The sequence below is a fragment of the Rhinatrema bivittatum genome, chromosome 6 (genome assembly GCF_901001135.1).
Source record: "Rhinatrema bivittatum chromosome 6, aRhiBiv1.1, whole genome shotgun sequence".
NCBI lineage: Eukaryota > Metazoa > Chordata > Amphibia > Gymnophiona > Rhinatrematidae > Rhinatrema > Rhinatrema bivittatum.
Genome location: NC_042620.1, coordinates 138,884,767 through 138,901,713, shown reverse-complemented (window position 1 = coordinate 138,901,713; position 16,947 = coordinate 138,884,767). Strand labels below are relative to the sequence as shown.

At 40.1% G+C, this 16,947-nt stretch overlaps 1 protein-coding gene across 6 annotated transcripts in view; it reads right to left on the bottom strand.

The window, feature by feature from the left end:
* Nucleotides 1–16,947, bottom strand: part of GULP1 (GULP PTB domain containing engulfment adaptor 1) — a 611,398-nt gene that overhangs the window by 347,805 nt on the left and 246,646 nt on the right. For 4 of the 6 annotated variants that reach the window (XM_029605977.1, XM_029605980.1, XM_029605975.1 and 1 more), the window contains one exon: nucleotides 9,583–9,661. The exons of the other annotated variants lie outside the window; for them this stretch is intronic. In XM_029605977.1, coding sequence (XP_029461837.1) covers nucleotides 9,583–9,631 — 49 coding nt within the window. In that variant the 5' untranslated portion in view covers nucleotides 9,632–9,661. The remainder of the gene's footprint in view (nucleotides 1–9,582; nucleotides 9,662–16,947) is intronic. 6 annotated transcript variants of the gene reach the window in all.

The following is a 16,947-nucleotide window of genomic DNA, read 5'->3' as shown; positions in this document are numbered from 1 at the left end:
GTTCAGTTTTGTTCACCACTAGCAGAATTAGAAAAGGTAAAGAAAAGAGCGACCAATGATAAAGGGATGGAACATTTCCCCTACGAAGAAAGGCTAAAAAGTTTAAGACTCTTCAGCTTGGATAAGAGATGGCTTAGGGTTACATGACATAGGTCTATAAAATAACGAGTGGAATGTTTACTCTTTCGAAAAATACAAAGACTATGGGACACACAATGAAGTTACTGGGTAATACATTTAAAACTAGTAAGAGAAAATATTTTTTACTCAATGCCAGAGGATATAGTGAAAGCTATTGGTATAGCTGTGTTTAAAAAAGGTTTGGACAAGTTTCTAGAGCAAAAGTCCATTAATTATTAAGGGAGAGTTGCAGAAATCCACTGCTTATTCTTGGAATAAGCAGCTTGGAATCTATCTAGCCCTTGGGATTCCTGCCATGTACTTGTGTCCTGGCTTGGCCAAGATTGGTAACAGGATACTGGGCATGATGGACCCTTGGTCTGACCCAGTAAGGCAAGCCTTATGTTTTTATGTCCTAAAATTTGTGGTCACCATCTCAAGATTTCTACTAAATCCATAAACTGACAACTTAATCTTGTCTACTTTACTATTTCTTTAGGTCCTATCAGATCCTTCATAAGATTAAGAAAAAATTAAGTATTTACTTCTAGAAGCAAGAGAGAGGTGTTTGAATGCAGTCCTACAAATCTTAAGCAAATAAAGATGACAAATTTGATTCATGGCAGATATATTATCCATATTAGAAAGCAATTTCTTTGCTCCTTTGCTCATTTTCAAAGGTAAAGAGCATAAATGTCTCTTAGAATCACCTGTGTGTTCAGGATGGGAAACAAATTTCCACTGGTCACTTGGAGCTGATGAGTAACATCTCACCTACTTGATAGCATCTCATTAAGACTAACTTTCAAACATGGGGGCACTCCATGAAGTTAGCATGGGGCACATTTAAAACTAATCGGAGAAAGTTCCTTTTTACTCAATGCACAATTAAACTCTGGAATTTGTTGCCAGAGAATGTGGTTAGTGCAGTTAGTATAGCTGTGTTTAAAAAAGGATTGGATAAGTTCTTGGAGGAGAAGTCCATTACCTGCTATTAAGTTCACTTAGAGAATAGCCACTGCCATTAGTAATGGTTACATGGAATAGACTTAGTTTTTGGGTACTTGCCAGGTTCTTATGGCCTGGATTGGCCACTGTTGGAAACAGGATGCTGGGCTTGATGGACCCTTGGTCTGACCCAGTATGGCATTTTCTTATGTTCTTATGCGTCGGCCCGCACCCAGGGAAACTGCTATTTTATAATTTGTGAGTGTATATGCATGCATGTTATAAAATAGCCTGGTCATGTGCACATGTGCCAAATTTTAACTGGGCATACGCATGGGTCCGTAAATCTCGCTTCTACTGAGCAAGTCTGGGGATTTTAAAAGGGGTGCACATCCATGCCATTCCCAGTTTACCAGTTTGCCCACCAGTTTGCCTAGTTAACAGCTAGGTCCTCCAACCCTCCTTGTTTGATAGCCTACACTCCCCCAGTTACCCCAGACCCTTCAAACCCCTCAGAAATAGCTCAATTCTTTTATTTTATGATTTACACAACATCCATAGGATTAGAAAAATTACGCAGCAGGGGACCTCTGCAAGCACCGGATGCATAAGTATTTATGTGCGCATCTTTTGGCCAGGCCCCAAAATGCCCATGCTCTGCCCAGACCTCACCCTTATTTTTGATATATGCATGCTGCAGCATATATGTGCGGGTATGGATGTTTTTTAAAATACAGACAGCATGCATAAGTCTGATGTCCTTGCGTATCCCCTAATTGATGTGCATTCCGTGCTTTTAAAATTCACCTTTAAGCATTTCCACAGGTAGAGACCTCTAGGGTCATAAAAGTATTTTTTTTCTTTGGGGCTTCTCTTCCATACAAAAACGTCAATCACTATCCCATATATTTATTTATTTATTTTTATACACCGATGTTCCTGTATACTTTCCACAAATGAAACCGTACATTGGAACTATTTATATAGTCTCTCTGCTGGGTGCTTGTGTCCATCTCTCTAGCTCCTGGGAGCGAGCTTGCCACTGTTTCCTCATTCTGATGCATACAGCCCAGTCAGACAGGGAATCCTAAGGGAGGAAACACCAAATCCAGAGAAGATCCTACCTGAGTCCAAACTTTTGTCTTTTGCCCACAGCCTGTGTCCTGATCCCTTTGGTGTAGAGATCTGCTTGGGCATCTCCAGATCTTGATGTTTTGATCCTCTACTCTCTTTCCACTCTGTGTGATTTCTTTGGGGGAAATGCATGATGTTTCCAGTATTGACCAAAGGTATCTATCCCTCTTACGCCTAGTATTAGGAGGGGTGGGAAAAAGAAACCTCCACACTAACAAAGTGGAAAAAATCCAAATTGAAATTGCTAAGTCCAAAAATATTCCATGCTGGATAGTGCTGTCACTGGTCTTGCATCCTCTAGTGAGTAAAAGTATTAGCTCACAGGTCTCCAGTCACTTCCCTCAGAATTGGGGAGGGGTTTGCCCCTCTCCAAAAAAATACAGGGTGTTCACCAGAACGAGAAGAAAAACATAAAAATCCTGAACAAAGTCTATTGCTTCAAATGTGGAGCAGATCCTCTCAGACAGGGAGTGTACTGATGAGGAATCTCCTCAAATGCAAGAAAAATATCAAGTGGGGTTAGTAGGCCCACATTCACCAGGGTGAAAGGAAAAATAGCTCCTTACTCTTCAAGAGCCAACTCAAAATGACACACACTATACTTTAGCTCTAGCTTATGCCCTTGAGATAGCCAATCACAGTCAGCTCACTGGAAAGACTGAAAAAGAAAGTAAAATCTTACTATGCTGTTATTAGTCCAAATGGTAAAGGATGAAGGCCCATCTAGTGGCTAACCAAAGGGTTGGCCACAAATAGATTGGACTGTAAAATTGACTATGGTATCAATTTTCTCCAAAATCAATGCTACATTAGCTCTAGCTGTTGTGTCCGTCACTGTCCGACATCTCTGTTCCGCCCACCTTACCTCGTTGGCGACTCCCTCCGAGGTTGATGGAAGGCTAGCTGCTGCGGCGTCTCCAGGCCATCCTCCTCCGGCGTTCCAGGACCGGCTCGACGCTGCAAGCTGCCATGTTGACCAGATGCCTAAGGGCGCGCGCGGCCCGACTGATGTGCCGGCGTTGGCGCGAACCTCAGGGGCTTTCCCCTGAGATGACGTCATCAGCTCCAGATATTTAAGGTCTCAGTTTTCGCTAGCAAGAGGAGTTAGCAAGGGATAGGTTTACCTAGCTTCCTCCAGGTCACTGCGAATGGGATTCGCTCTCCGCAAACGTAGCTACTCTGCCTCCTCGGACTTCACTAGAGGTACCCGTTCCTCGGGGGCCTCGCTCTCTCTTTTTCTTTTCAGGTCTCAGTCCGGAACCGGTACTCGCTCCTCGAGGGTCAACGTCCCGGACCAGCTCCTGAATACCACTTCTGCTAAGAAGTCATCGCTGCTTACATTAGTGAGTTTCCATCTATCTCTCAGAGCTTTCCCTGGGACAGGTACTCGCTCCTCGAGGGCCTACTGCATTCCAACTCCTGGGCTGCCTCAAGAGACTATGGTGTGAGGGTTATCATCAAGGACTTGTTCCAGAACTCTGCGTATCCTATCTACTCACTTTCTTAGTTTCTCTACAGCTCAGCCACCTTGGGATCGCTGTTCCAATACCTGAGGGACTACAGCCCAGCCGGGTGCTTCCATCTCACTACTGCCACCTCTGGTGGTTTAATATATTGTCTAATAAAAGAACTAGTGTGTGTCTGTCTCCTACACTAAGCCTGACCAGTGGTCCCTCTCGGGAGCTCCCCCGAGGGCGTGGTCACCTGCCACTGGTCCAAGGATCCACCCATAACTATTCTAAATAACAGATTGCTATCTCCAGCAACTCCGTTAATAACAGATTGCTATCTCTCAGCTTTATCAACAGAGCTTTAACACTAGGATCCAGATAAAACATTGCAAATATTCAGTATAAAGAAGGAAATTAGTAAGTTCACTTGGGAATTTTGAAATCTGCATTTCACTTCCTTCACACCTATGTTAACATATATAATACCGGCCAAACAGATTCAAAATGCCTACTTTCATATTGTATCATGAATGTATAACTTTATATATCAGTACATTGTCATACCTGAATTCTCCTTTAAACATATTTTATAAGTAGGCTATATGCTTTTGCCAGAAAACAAAAATAGGATAGTAGAAATAGAATCCACTGAAAAACAGTAGTTATTTATTTATAAAATGTTGCCCATATTCACTCTGCTTTCAGGATCCAGAAAAAGGATAATTGGAAATGTGCCAACTCCCGTCTCCTCATGGACCTTAGGGAGAGTCTCTCTCTTTAGTCCCTAGGAGAAGCTTCCTAGATTATTGGTAAACATGTGACAGAGGAGTTGAAGTCTACCTGTACAGTGGACTTTGCTATGCCCATTGCAACAAACACCAAACAGGCCATTATTTTTGTTTACCTTCAGACTACGTATCTTTGTCTTTACACTTTCTCATCAAAACTATGGCCTTTAATGTTTTGAAAAATACCCCATGTATATAGGGTTCCAAAACAGCATCCACACAACTGGATGAGTTCTCTATTATTATATAGATTAACATTTTTTGCATACATATTTTGTATACCATTTTTTAAAATGTAACTGGCTCAATACATTTAAAAGCAGTATTGCTTGAGAAGCCATATGTTTTTGCTCTGTTCAAAGATTTGGTGGCACAGAGGAATAGAAGATACTAATTATTTACAAACCAGTTTAATATACCTATAATAAGACTTATGAATATAGTGTAAGTCCTAGTGGGTCAATAAGTACTACCTAATGAAAAAAGGAAAGCCATTGCCATTAGTCACGTTTGCAGAATCTTAAATCTCATTTAAGATTCACTAAAATCATCCTAATAAATCAAAATCTTCCAGAAGGAAGATAATATAAAACATTCATATCAATTTACAAGGTTAAAAAGCATTTACAGTAATACATTTTTCTTATTTGAAATAGATGCTCCCAGTAGTTATACCTAATTAATCTTAAATGTGTAGAAGCTATTGATGTTACTTCCACATCCTCTGACATACTGTAATTTATTTTAGGTTAATTATGGTTCTGAAAGCTTTGATCATTTTTGCAGGTGACGTCTCACAATAATAGAGACTTAATATATCAGAAAGGCAAACATTTATTCTTAAGATTTAAAAATTGGTCAATTTGCTTCAAAACTCATATTTACTTTTACAGAAATATCCACAATCATAGAAGTCTGTTGACAAGCCAGGTTCTAAAAACAGAATAGCTAGCAGTAGAGCTGAGCATATGCAAATTTCTTGCAATGGAATAGAAGTCTATGAATTTTTGCTAAAGTAGCAAATTTTGCTACAACTGTAGCAATTTTTTTAATAAGTATTAAATTTGCAAGAATGTCCACCATCTGCAGATTTTCTAGAATTTCAACCAAGTTTCTCATAAACAGTTTTAATTGGCTCATACATCATTAGGAAGAGAAGGGGTAATTAAGTTCTACCTGCAATTCCTACTGTTGTTGGAGAATATATATCTATATATATAGTATCCACTGACAGAATATATTAGAGCTATTGAAAGTAAAAAATTAACTCAGACATTCTAGATTCTGACACTGCAAGACTCTGACTCAGAGGTCAATATTCAGTAAACCAGCGAGAGGACAATTTATCCTAAAGTTAACCAGATATCTTGTCCCACTGAATATACTGTCCCAAAGTTATCCAGCTAGATAACAAAAACCTAACCAGCTATGTTTGAATATAATCGGTTAGTAGTTTTTTGTTTTCTTTTTTTTTAGTTATCTGGCCTTGAGAAGCTAGATAACTTGCTGCTTAACCAGATAAAACTGAAATTTGGCTATATCAGCTGGATAACTAAACTCCTACCAGAGACACCCTGATAATGACTTAGCCAGCTAAAATCTAGCCAGATAAATGACTCAATATTCAAAAACATATCATTCAGACAGATAACAGTTATGTCTAAATGGCTTTGAATACTGACCTTATAGGCTTTAATGTACTATTTGATGATATATAACACTATCCCAATATCCTTACTATATATATTGTATTATCAACATAAATTTGCGGGAACAACAATGGATTTTCCGAATGCGTTCAGTTTACCCTTCGGGTTTAAACAGCGCTATTGAATGGTACTCTTCATGAACAGAAGTGACGTAAGTCAGACGTCATCAGTGTAGGGGTGGTTAAATTGCATGACGTACCGGCAACCGGAAGAGAAGAAATAATGAACACGCTGAGAAACGCCATGCTGCTTTAAAGTGAGTACTGTCATGTATTTTTTCGCAATTGTTATAAAGCTTAGTTACTATCGGTGTGACTCTTGGTTTCCAGACGCGAATGTGTAGCCCTTGATGAAGGACATGGTGAAGTCCGAAACACGGTACGGTGTCTGGCAGTAAAGAGCTTGTATGAAGTACCACAATGCTGAAAAAACTTTGGTAGAAGTTTCATGGTTGGTTTACAGCAGAGAAATAAGCGTGTCAACATCAGATAAGTACATTGTTCAATATTAAATATTTGGAGAAGAAAATATTATAAAAGCTTTGGGAATTATGTCGAAGAGACTTGTGGATATTGATATATGTCATTAAGACAATTATAATAAGTTTTAATTCACGGGTGTAATCAGCACAAGAAAATAACCAAAAAAAATGATGTTCCAACATGGACTGACCGATGATTATATATAAGGCTGAGTGACATTGGCTGTTTAACCACACAATGATGCCTAGTATGATGGTCAAATATTCTACTATAGTGTCGTAAAGGTTGTTATGAATGAGGAAGTGGGTCAGCAGTGGAAGTTTACATTATCAACATATAAACAACTAAAATGACTCAATGACAAAACCTTTTAACTAGAAAAAGTGTCCTACAAGCCAAAATCTCTCAGAAGTTTTCAGATACTTAATTTAAAAAGACAGCATCTGGTTCAAAAATGTATTCCCCATTTAAATGAATATTATAACTACATTTTTAAACATATGTCTTTTCTTAAGATCTAAGCCTTGGGATCAGATAGTGACTGGACATTACGAGAGCAATTTTAAAAGGCAATTATACAAATAAAACAGTGCTTTATCCAAATAAATGGCCTTTTGAAAACTTCCCACATGAAAATTCTTTCATTACTCTGCACATGTGTATTTTTACCAGCAAAGAAAAAGAGGCATACTAGAAGATGGATTTCAGCAGGCTAGCATTTAGGTGCATAGTTTCAGTTTTAAAAATTGAGAAATTTTAAAACGTGTGTAAAATCTGTGAACAACAAGTACTCACAAACTTTACACTCAAATGAAAAAAATTACTCCTCAAGGGCTTTTATATGGAATAAGGAGCTCATTTTTATGGTTAGAAAATTAAGGTTTTTCCCTGATATATATATAAAGAGACAAAATAAATAACAATTGTTTCTGATCATGAGAGCACAGGCTGTGGCACTGGGAGCTGACTTATTCCTTAAATTTCCATGTAAATGACTAGTTAAATCAGAAGGAGCTAGATTTTTTTCTTCTTTTGCTCCAGATCTAAGGACCTTCTTAGAGGAAAACATGATTACGCCATCTGTAGTTCCTCCAGCTGAGGGGATTACTATTAGTAAGTCTATGGAGAAAATAATGATTTGCTAGCTACATAATTAAAATTGACTTGCAATTTTCTTATAGCTTGCTTTTCCTAAGGTCCTTCCTCCCACACTTATGGTGGATTTGAGGTTAAAGTATTTCATGTTGATTAGATGAATTGAATAACTTCTTAACTAATTCTTTACTTTTTCCTCAATTTTCATGGCATGATTATTTGGCATTTAAAAGGTTAATTTTCAAAGAGACTACTGTGGGTAAAACTGTTTTACTTGCAGAAACATCCATTAATAAAATTGCCTGTCCCCAATAAATATATGCAGCTGTCATATTTGCATGTAAGTTTGCTCAAACTGACCAGAGGCATTTCCATGGGTTGGATTGGGGAGAGGTTTGGACTTATATGCATATTTTTGGATATTAAAATGTGCATAAATTTTCAGGGAAAATTTGCGTGGATAATTCAGCAGTTACAACTTGTGAGGATAGCCTTTGATGCATACATTTTCATAGAAAATGTATGCAAAGGCTGGCCAATACCATTTTGCATATGGCATCAACCCTGCAGCATAGGTTGTACTATGGACTTAAACATCAAACCCCAAGCATAATTGCAAGTACATCGAAGGGGAGAAGGAGGGGGACTAGGGGTGAGAAGGTAAGGCTAAGTTATAGATTTTTTTTTGTTACCTTTAGCCACCTGGGAGTGACCACATTGGACCCTTTAGACTTCAGCCTAGAAACAATGAGATGTGCATTGTCCCAATGCTCCTGGGGAAAGTTAGCTGCAACGCTCGAGTTATAGCTAACTTTCAGTCAAAACGTGACTTGCAAATTTTGAGGCAAATCATGATGATTCACATTAATTTAACTTGTAATGAACTGATTTGCATGCATTTGCTTGCAAATCAGATCTAAGTTTCATTCTGCAAGAAGAAAAGAAATCACAGCAGAAAAAATTACCATATATAAGTAAAAAAAATGTTTGAAGAAAACCAAACATATATAGCTCTATAAAATGGAAACAATGGGGGGGGGGGGGAGATTTAATAACAATTCATCAAGAAATATATTTAAAAAGAAAAAATGTGAAAAAGCCAGCAACATCCCAAGCCTATATCCATAATGAGAACAAAGACAATCAGAGAACCAAGATGAAGGTATTAATGTGCCTTGTTTTACAAATTTATCATTTAGGGAAAAAGTTAGTTGGCTAAGTTCAAAACACATATAGGAAATGTTCTTATACTTAATACAGCAAACACTTACAGGGAAATTTTAGAAAAGTCAATGCCTCTAGCTGTAAGATCCTAGGTGTCAATAAAAAAATAACTTACATTTTTTCTGAGTTTGCTTAACTACATCTGGAAAAATCATAACCCTGTGCTGTAGAAAAAGTTCACCATGAGGCGCTAGTGAGCTCACACAGAATGGCTACAGACTTTCTCTCCTGAAAGCCATCATAAGATCAGCACCAAATATCTTCCTGTTGATTTCTGTTTCTTTTTTGTAATTAATGCTTTATTGAAACATACAACTCAGATAACAGTGAATCCAAAAGCCACCACTGATGTTTCCATAGTATTCCAAAAAGCTCCCACCCCAACCCTCTCCCCATTTCCCCTACCACCCCCCCAGCAGAATTATACCCACTTGGTAATAAATAGGAAGAGAGGAACAGAGAAAAGAAAAGGCAACAATAAGCTTATACAAGTCACACCACCTTTCAGTTCTTGTTTTTCTCAATCTAAGAGTCAGAAGGAACCTAAATATTCTGGAATTTGGGTAAGCTGTGTTTCCAAACCATCAATTTCTCCATACATTGTACAGTTTTTAAGATGCTGACACACTACCTCGACTGGTGGAACTCCATTTCTTTTCCACCAAGCAGCAATAGTACATCTGGCAGCAACTGCAATCTGTGAAAGCAAACTTTTCATAGGGGAGGCAATATCAGATGATGGAAAATTTACAAGATGTTTCATGATAGTACAAATCTTAATTAATTAATATCATTAATCAATTTCACAGTCCTGTCCCAGAAGCCTTGAATAGGCAGACATTGCCACCAGATAAGAAAAAAAATATACCTTTTTCTCCATTCTGACACCAGCAAGTGTCATTGTTGAAGGATATAGCTTTTGCAATTGCTCTGGGGTAAGATACCAATTCTAAAGTAATTTATATACACATTAAACCAGGGAGGAAAAAATAAAACAATGCCCTATAGATATAAAACATAAATCCCAGGTAGCCTCCTCCAAGGATTCCCCCAAATCATTCTCCCATGCTTTTATATGATTTGGTTATCCAGGAGGGCTCCATTTAATATAGAATATAATCTGGATAATACACCTTTAAGAATTTCACCTTTATCACAATACCCTTCAACTAAAGTTTTCCCTTTGAGAAGACCCTGCCTCACCCCAACTGGATCTCACATAGTGCACCTTTTATAAATTTGAAAAAAGATCGCCTTGGGAGTAGGTCTTCAAAGCTGAGCAATTTAGAATTTCCCACACGTGTTCGAGCCTATCCAAACCCACCTTTTCCCGTAAGTGGATCATCTGACTCCATTTCAGAAAGAAAATTTCTAATGTGTCTGATAGGTGTTCGTTAAAAATAATTCCTAGCACCTACTGGTAAAGAGAGAGACAAATTAACTTCAGACTTAGCTACTTGGGTACCCATAATAGAGACCTGACAAGTACCAACCCCATTCAGGCTGTTCAGTCATAACCCATTGTGTTTTCTGTCTGATATTCTATGCCAGTCTATTACAGTCTTAAGATGGGAGGCAATGAAGTACTTTTTGATATTTGGGATCCCCAACTCCCTTGGCTAACTCTGAAAGATATAGTACAGATTTAGTGACCCTGGAGACTTCTCCATCCCTTTTAGTACTGTACTAGAGGGATTTGATTAATGGATGAATTCTAAGTTGTACAAAGTTTGGATTAAAAAGCACTTTTCTCAACCTGCCATGAATGATTGCCTTTACAATGTCCCACAGAATGATGGGCATCATTTTAATAGTGTCATTAAAATGTAAATTATCCAAAAAGTCTGTATGAATTTTCTGACAATTCTGCATCATTAAATGAGCTGTCATTTACTCTCCAAAAATGCTTGCCTCCATTATTTGAACTGTCTATATCCCACCATATTGGGGCATGATCTTACCAGGTTATTGTACCAATATTGGCCCCTTTTGTTCTAGAAGAGAGAGAATTCTCCACCATAAAATAATCTATTCTTGATAAAAACTGTGCTGTTTTGAATATTTGTGTTCCAAGGGATGTAACCCAGTCCTGATGTCATTCAGGGTCCACTTATTCACAAAACGCTTTAGTCTGCATCTGTGGGGGTTGGTCATTAAATTGGATCTTAAAGAATTATCTATGGTTGGAACCCTGGTCAGATTAAAATCCCCACACAATATAATATGATCCTCAGGAAATTCATGCAACTGCTTTCCCAAAACATTATAAAGCCACCTTGGTTCGTATGTGGAAAGTAAATAACTAATATATAAATAACATTTCCCACCTCCACACATACCATAATATTTATCTTTTCTATATCTTGATGTTAACATCTTAACCCTTGTTGATAAGTCTCTTGATATCAATATGCCCACTCCCCCATACTTTATTTTGAGAGGTGCAAGAAGCTACCATTTTTCCCAGAAAAAAAGCCCTAGCATGATTTTTCAGGATTTTTGAGGATGCTCAAAATATAAGCCCTAATCCAAAAATAAGCCCTAGTTACAGTTCATAAAAAAAGTCAATTTAAATAGTGTCCAGGCAGCTATATATTTAAAAAAGTAAAATCAATTGGCAACAGAATGCAGCAGGACAGATAGATCGTTCACCAAGGAAAGCAGAAACCCTCAAAAGAATCGTATTCAAAAGACCCCACGAGACCCAAAACAATAAGGATTATCAAGTGCTGAGCTCTCACGCATAGATCGGGTAGTCCCTCTGGCGTCACTCTACTCCCAAGCCCATTATATTAGAGCGTTGTGGATGCTTCCGGTCACCAGGGGGAGCTAACTGCTACACTTGGCTGCAGTGGAACGCGTAAGAGAGCAGCTGGAACGCCAAGGGACCTGACAGCATGCCTGTGACGGGAGTGACATCAGCAGGACTACCCGATATGTGTGTGAGAGCCCGGCACTTGCTAATCCTTATTGTTTTGGGTCTTGTGGGCTCTTTTGAGGGTGTCTGCTTTTCTTGGTGAAGGGTCAGGGTTTGGAGAGTTATGATGATGTTCCAGAATGTGATGACATGACTATATTTAAATAAATGTTGATTTTTTTGTTCAAGAATAATTTCGGGGAAACACAGAAAAAGGGTAATGGGATTTTTTTTTTAAGAGGTTAAACATTCAGCCCACTTGTTTAGGTGCTTCTTGAATAAATACAATTGAAACTTTTAGTGAAGATACCTCTTTAAACAGCATTTATCATTTGTAGAGGGAGTTCAACCCTTTATATTAAGTGAAACCAATCGTAACACAGCCATAACAAAAACAGGCCTCGATTGTCATCCTATAAAAAGATGTAGCCATCAAGGAGTTATGCAATATTCAGACCAACCTTTCATCGGTGCAGATACAGCAAGCCACACCTCCTTTCCCTTTTAAATCACAACCCACTTTTCCATTTTTCTACCCCTTACTCAAAGTAACCGCTTCCTCAGAATAACTCCATCCCTTCTCACCCCTTCTAGCCCACTCTTCTCCTCCCCCATCCCCACAACCGGCTGTTCAAATACCAACAGACCCCACCAGCTCAGGGGAATGAACATATATCCCAGAAGCCGCCAGCCCATCCCATACACACCACAAATGCAGAATACCAGATCTCAGCTTGATCCAAATTTCAGTGCAAACTCACAATGACATCTTATCATTTAAAGGATTGCATCACAGAACCAAAATATATGTCCAAAGATAAAGCCAAGCTTTGCCTAGAGGAGGAATAAAGTCAGCATAACAAAGACTGGCCAATAATCATGTTGCAATTTCTCCTGGGGAAAAACTTGAAGATTTGTGACAGTCTTCTTCCTCCTTTTCCCACTCTTTGCTATGTAGACTGTTCTGTAGCGCCCTGGCTTGAAGATTGTTCACAACTGTAGGCACCATGATACCTGCTGCTCTCAAAACGACTTGTGCCTGATTATGAAGGCCAACCCACTGGAAAAAAGCCATTGATACCTTATATTTTCTTTTTAGAGTTTGCTAGTAACAGATCTAAACTCCTTACACCTACGGATGGTTAAAGGTGAGAGGTCATTAAAAAGCGAAACACTATGGCCATCCCTGCTTCATCACTTTTTCTTTGATTATATATCTATGCAGGCACACTATATCTTGGGGTGCATTATGCGGGGGCAGACCCAGCACTCTGTGTACATTCTCAAGCGCAATCTCAGGTTTCTCCATGGCCTCAGTGTCAGTTAAGCACAGCCTGACAAATTAACTGCACCAGCCGGTTAGCATTCTCAGACGTGTCTGTCTCTGATAGACACTATGGAGTAGATTTCATAAACTTGTGCAAATGCGTAATTATGTTCGTGCACCAGGCACGAACAAGAGTACGTGGGATTTCAATAGATACGCGCGTAGCTGCGCGTATCCATTAAAATCTGGGGTTGGCGCGCGGCAGCCTGCGCGCGCCGAGCCGTGCAGCCTGCCTCCGTTCGATTTCGGAGCGGCCTCAGAGGGAACTTTCCTTCCGCCTCCCCCACCTTCCCCTACCTAACCCACCCCCCCGGCCCTATCTAAACCCCCCCCCCACCTCTGTCGCTAAAGTTACGCAACATAGGCTCGGCGCGCGCAGGGGGTGTTTGGGCCAGGTTTTCGGGGGGTACACGTGTACCCCTTTGAAAATCTAGCCCTATATACTCAAGTTAGAGCAGCAGGACCAATTCTTGAGGTCCTCTTAATTTATTGGTGATATCTGTATTTGCCTTGGTCAATTCACAAGTAAGCTCTGCAACTGCATCACCAAAGAGACCTGCTCATGAACTTGTGCCTGTACATCTTTCACTCTCCTCCAAAATTCAGGTAGCTCTGAATGAAATTCAGTTACCGTTTCCAACAGTTCAGTTTGTATTGTTTTGATATAAACCAATTACAGAAGTCCTCATGACTTAAGTTCTCTCACTTACTCTCAGTCCTTACTGTGCCATCGGGCTCATTGCTCAATTCCAACTCTTTTTCTCCTGTTACTTCGGCCATACTGCTCAGCTCTTCCGATTGTAATCCGTCGGAATCGTAAGCATATTGATGTAGCTCCACTTGCTTTTTCCTGATCGACATATACTCAAATACCAAGAAAACTTGGAGGTTATTTCAAAACAGTGCCAATAGCGCAAATCTACTATAAATGGGCTGTTTAGAGGGCATTAGCGGGGACATCAAGATTTACACATCCACCTTGTTCTGAATATGTCATCCTCCTCCGATGATTTCTGTTTCTGCCTTTTTGCTATGTGGTTGAGTACTTGCCATGTCTGTTGGTAAAGGAGTTAAGACTGAGCTGAATTTCAATGCTGCCACAGGAGTGAAGTGTCCAAAACTGATCAGCCTACCCTTAGAAAAGCAAGCCAGAGAAGGAGAGACCTTTTTTGGCAGATTATCTGGGTCATTCATCAAAATGTGTTATGGAGTTAGTGCACGTGATAACGCATTAACGCCAAAATGCATGTGATAATAGCGCTAGCGCAGATGCAAATGTTTAGAAGGGGTGGGATCAGGGAGGAGTTTGGGCGGTATTTAGGAAAATGAGGGACAATGTTGCACGGTTTTAACACTGGAAATAACTACACCTTTTTTCCAGGAGTTAGGCTGTGCTATAAATTTTTAGAAATGCATTTTGGCCATTTCTGGCTTGGAAAGGGAGGAGGGGAGAGAGAGAGAGAGCCTCTGGGGAGGCCATCACAGTGTGCAACTATTTATATCTCTATAGGAAGGCCATCTAATAGGTCGAGGTGAAGTGGTGGTGGTGGTGGTGATGTAGGGGCCAGTTTCTCATGTAGAGTGAGACATTCGAACAGCACAGTACACCTTGGTGAAGATTTGTCATCATTTGGAGTGAGGAAAGTCTCACAAAGATGAAATTTTGTACTATGCTATCTCACCCTAGCTTGATGGTACCCTGTTATAGAGTCCATCAAGCTAGGGTGAGAGAACATAGTAGAAATGGCATCCTTGTGAGACTTTCCTCACTCCAAATGACTTCAAATCTTCACAGAGGTGTACTGTGCTGTTTGTACGTCTCACTCTACAAGAGAAACCACCAACAGCTCACCTCGACCTATTAGATGGCCCTCCTATAGAGATATAACTACTTCACTACTATGAAGGCCTTGTAGATAGTCACTCTCCCTCCCCCCATGCAAGATAAGTTTATCACACCACGTGATACTATCGATCCGAAGCGGTATGTTATCGTGTGGTGCGGTAAATCTAAAATTTCCTAAACGCACCCCTTTTTCTTAGCATGGGCGTTATCAATACGTAACTAATGAATTTTGATGAATCTAGGGGTATGTGGCTGAGCTGCAAGGCATCCGCGAATTGATGGAAGAGCATTTTAATGCTATATGGCTATTAAATTAGCCATATAGCATATTGGTGGTGTTGTGATCTACTCCTCTAGGGGGGATGAGTTAGCAATCTGTTAGGATAGACTACAGAGTAGCAATCTGTTATGAATATGTTGCTGAAGACTCCTAATGGAGAAGGGAATAGCAATCTGTTACCAGCGGAGTGCTTGAAGAGGGCTGTAGATGAAGGTAGATAGGTGAATCCTTGGGCCGATGGCAGATGACTGCACCCCCAGGAGGATATCCTGAGAGGGACCACCGGCTAGGCTTGAGTACGGAGACAGACAGATAATTCTTTTATTAGACAGGTTAGTAGAGCCACCAGAGGTGGCAGTAGTGAGCTGATATGCCCGGCAGGGCTGAAGTCCCTCAGGTACTGGAACCATGATCCCAGGGTTGAGCTGTAGAGAAACTATAGATCGTGAGTAGATAGGGTATGCTGTGTTCATAGCTAGAACTAGATGACAAAACTCACATAAGGTCTTGAGGAAGCTCAGTAGCCGGAAAGGGTTAGGCCCTCGAGGAGCGAGTACCTGGTTCCAGGGAAAGCTCTGAGAGAGCAATGGTAACTCATAAATGTCTGTATCTGCGATAGGTTCCAGGCAGTAGAGAATCTTCAGAGTGTTCAGGAACATGGGCCCTCGAGGAGAGAGTACCCATGGGTAAGTCCGAGGAGGCAGAGTAGCTTGGACGAATCCTTGCTAACTCGAGACCTTTTATATTGGAAGCGGATGACATCAGCTCGGGGGACGCCCCGAGGATTCGCGCCCTTGCTGGTACATCAATGGGAGCGCGCGCGCGCCCTACGTCATCAGGAACATGGCAGATCTGCAGCATCGTGCCAGTCCGGGAATGCCGGAGGAAGACTGCAAGAAGACGCCGTGGCTGCTAACCGTCCAACAGACCCGGAGGGAGTCACCACAGAGGTAGAGCGGGCGGAGTGAGGGCGTCAAGCAGCGACGGATGCAACAGGTAGAGCAAATGGGAACCTTGAAGTCTAATGTGAGCAAGTGTGAGGAGAAGCTGATCTTACTGGAATGTGTTCTAGAGCAAGTGCATCATCATTCACAGGCCATAAGAACATAAATGCCATACTGGGTCAGACTAAGGGTCCATCAAGCCCAGTATCCTGTTTCCAACAGTGGTCAATCCAATTCACAAGTATCTGGCTAGTACCCAAACATTAAATAGATCCCAAGCTACTAATGCTAGTAACAAGCAATGTCTATTCCTTATTGATTAATAGCAATTTATGGACTTCTCCACCAGGAAATTATCCAAACCTTTTTTGAATCCAACTACACTAGCTGCCTTAACCATATCCTCTGCCAATGAATTCCAGAGCTTAACTGTGCTTTGAATGAAAATATTTTTTGCCGATTTGTTTTAAATGTGCTACTTCGTAAATTCATGGAGGGCCCCTAAGTTCTTCTATTTCATTTTATTTATTTCATTTATTTAAATTTATAAACCACCTAACACTGTTAGGCCTAGGCGGTGAACAAAATTACATACATAATGTAAAAAACAAGTATAGATAAAATAACAGACAATTATAATAACTAAATATTAGAAAGAGTAAATAAAAGATTCACATTTACC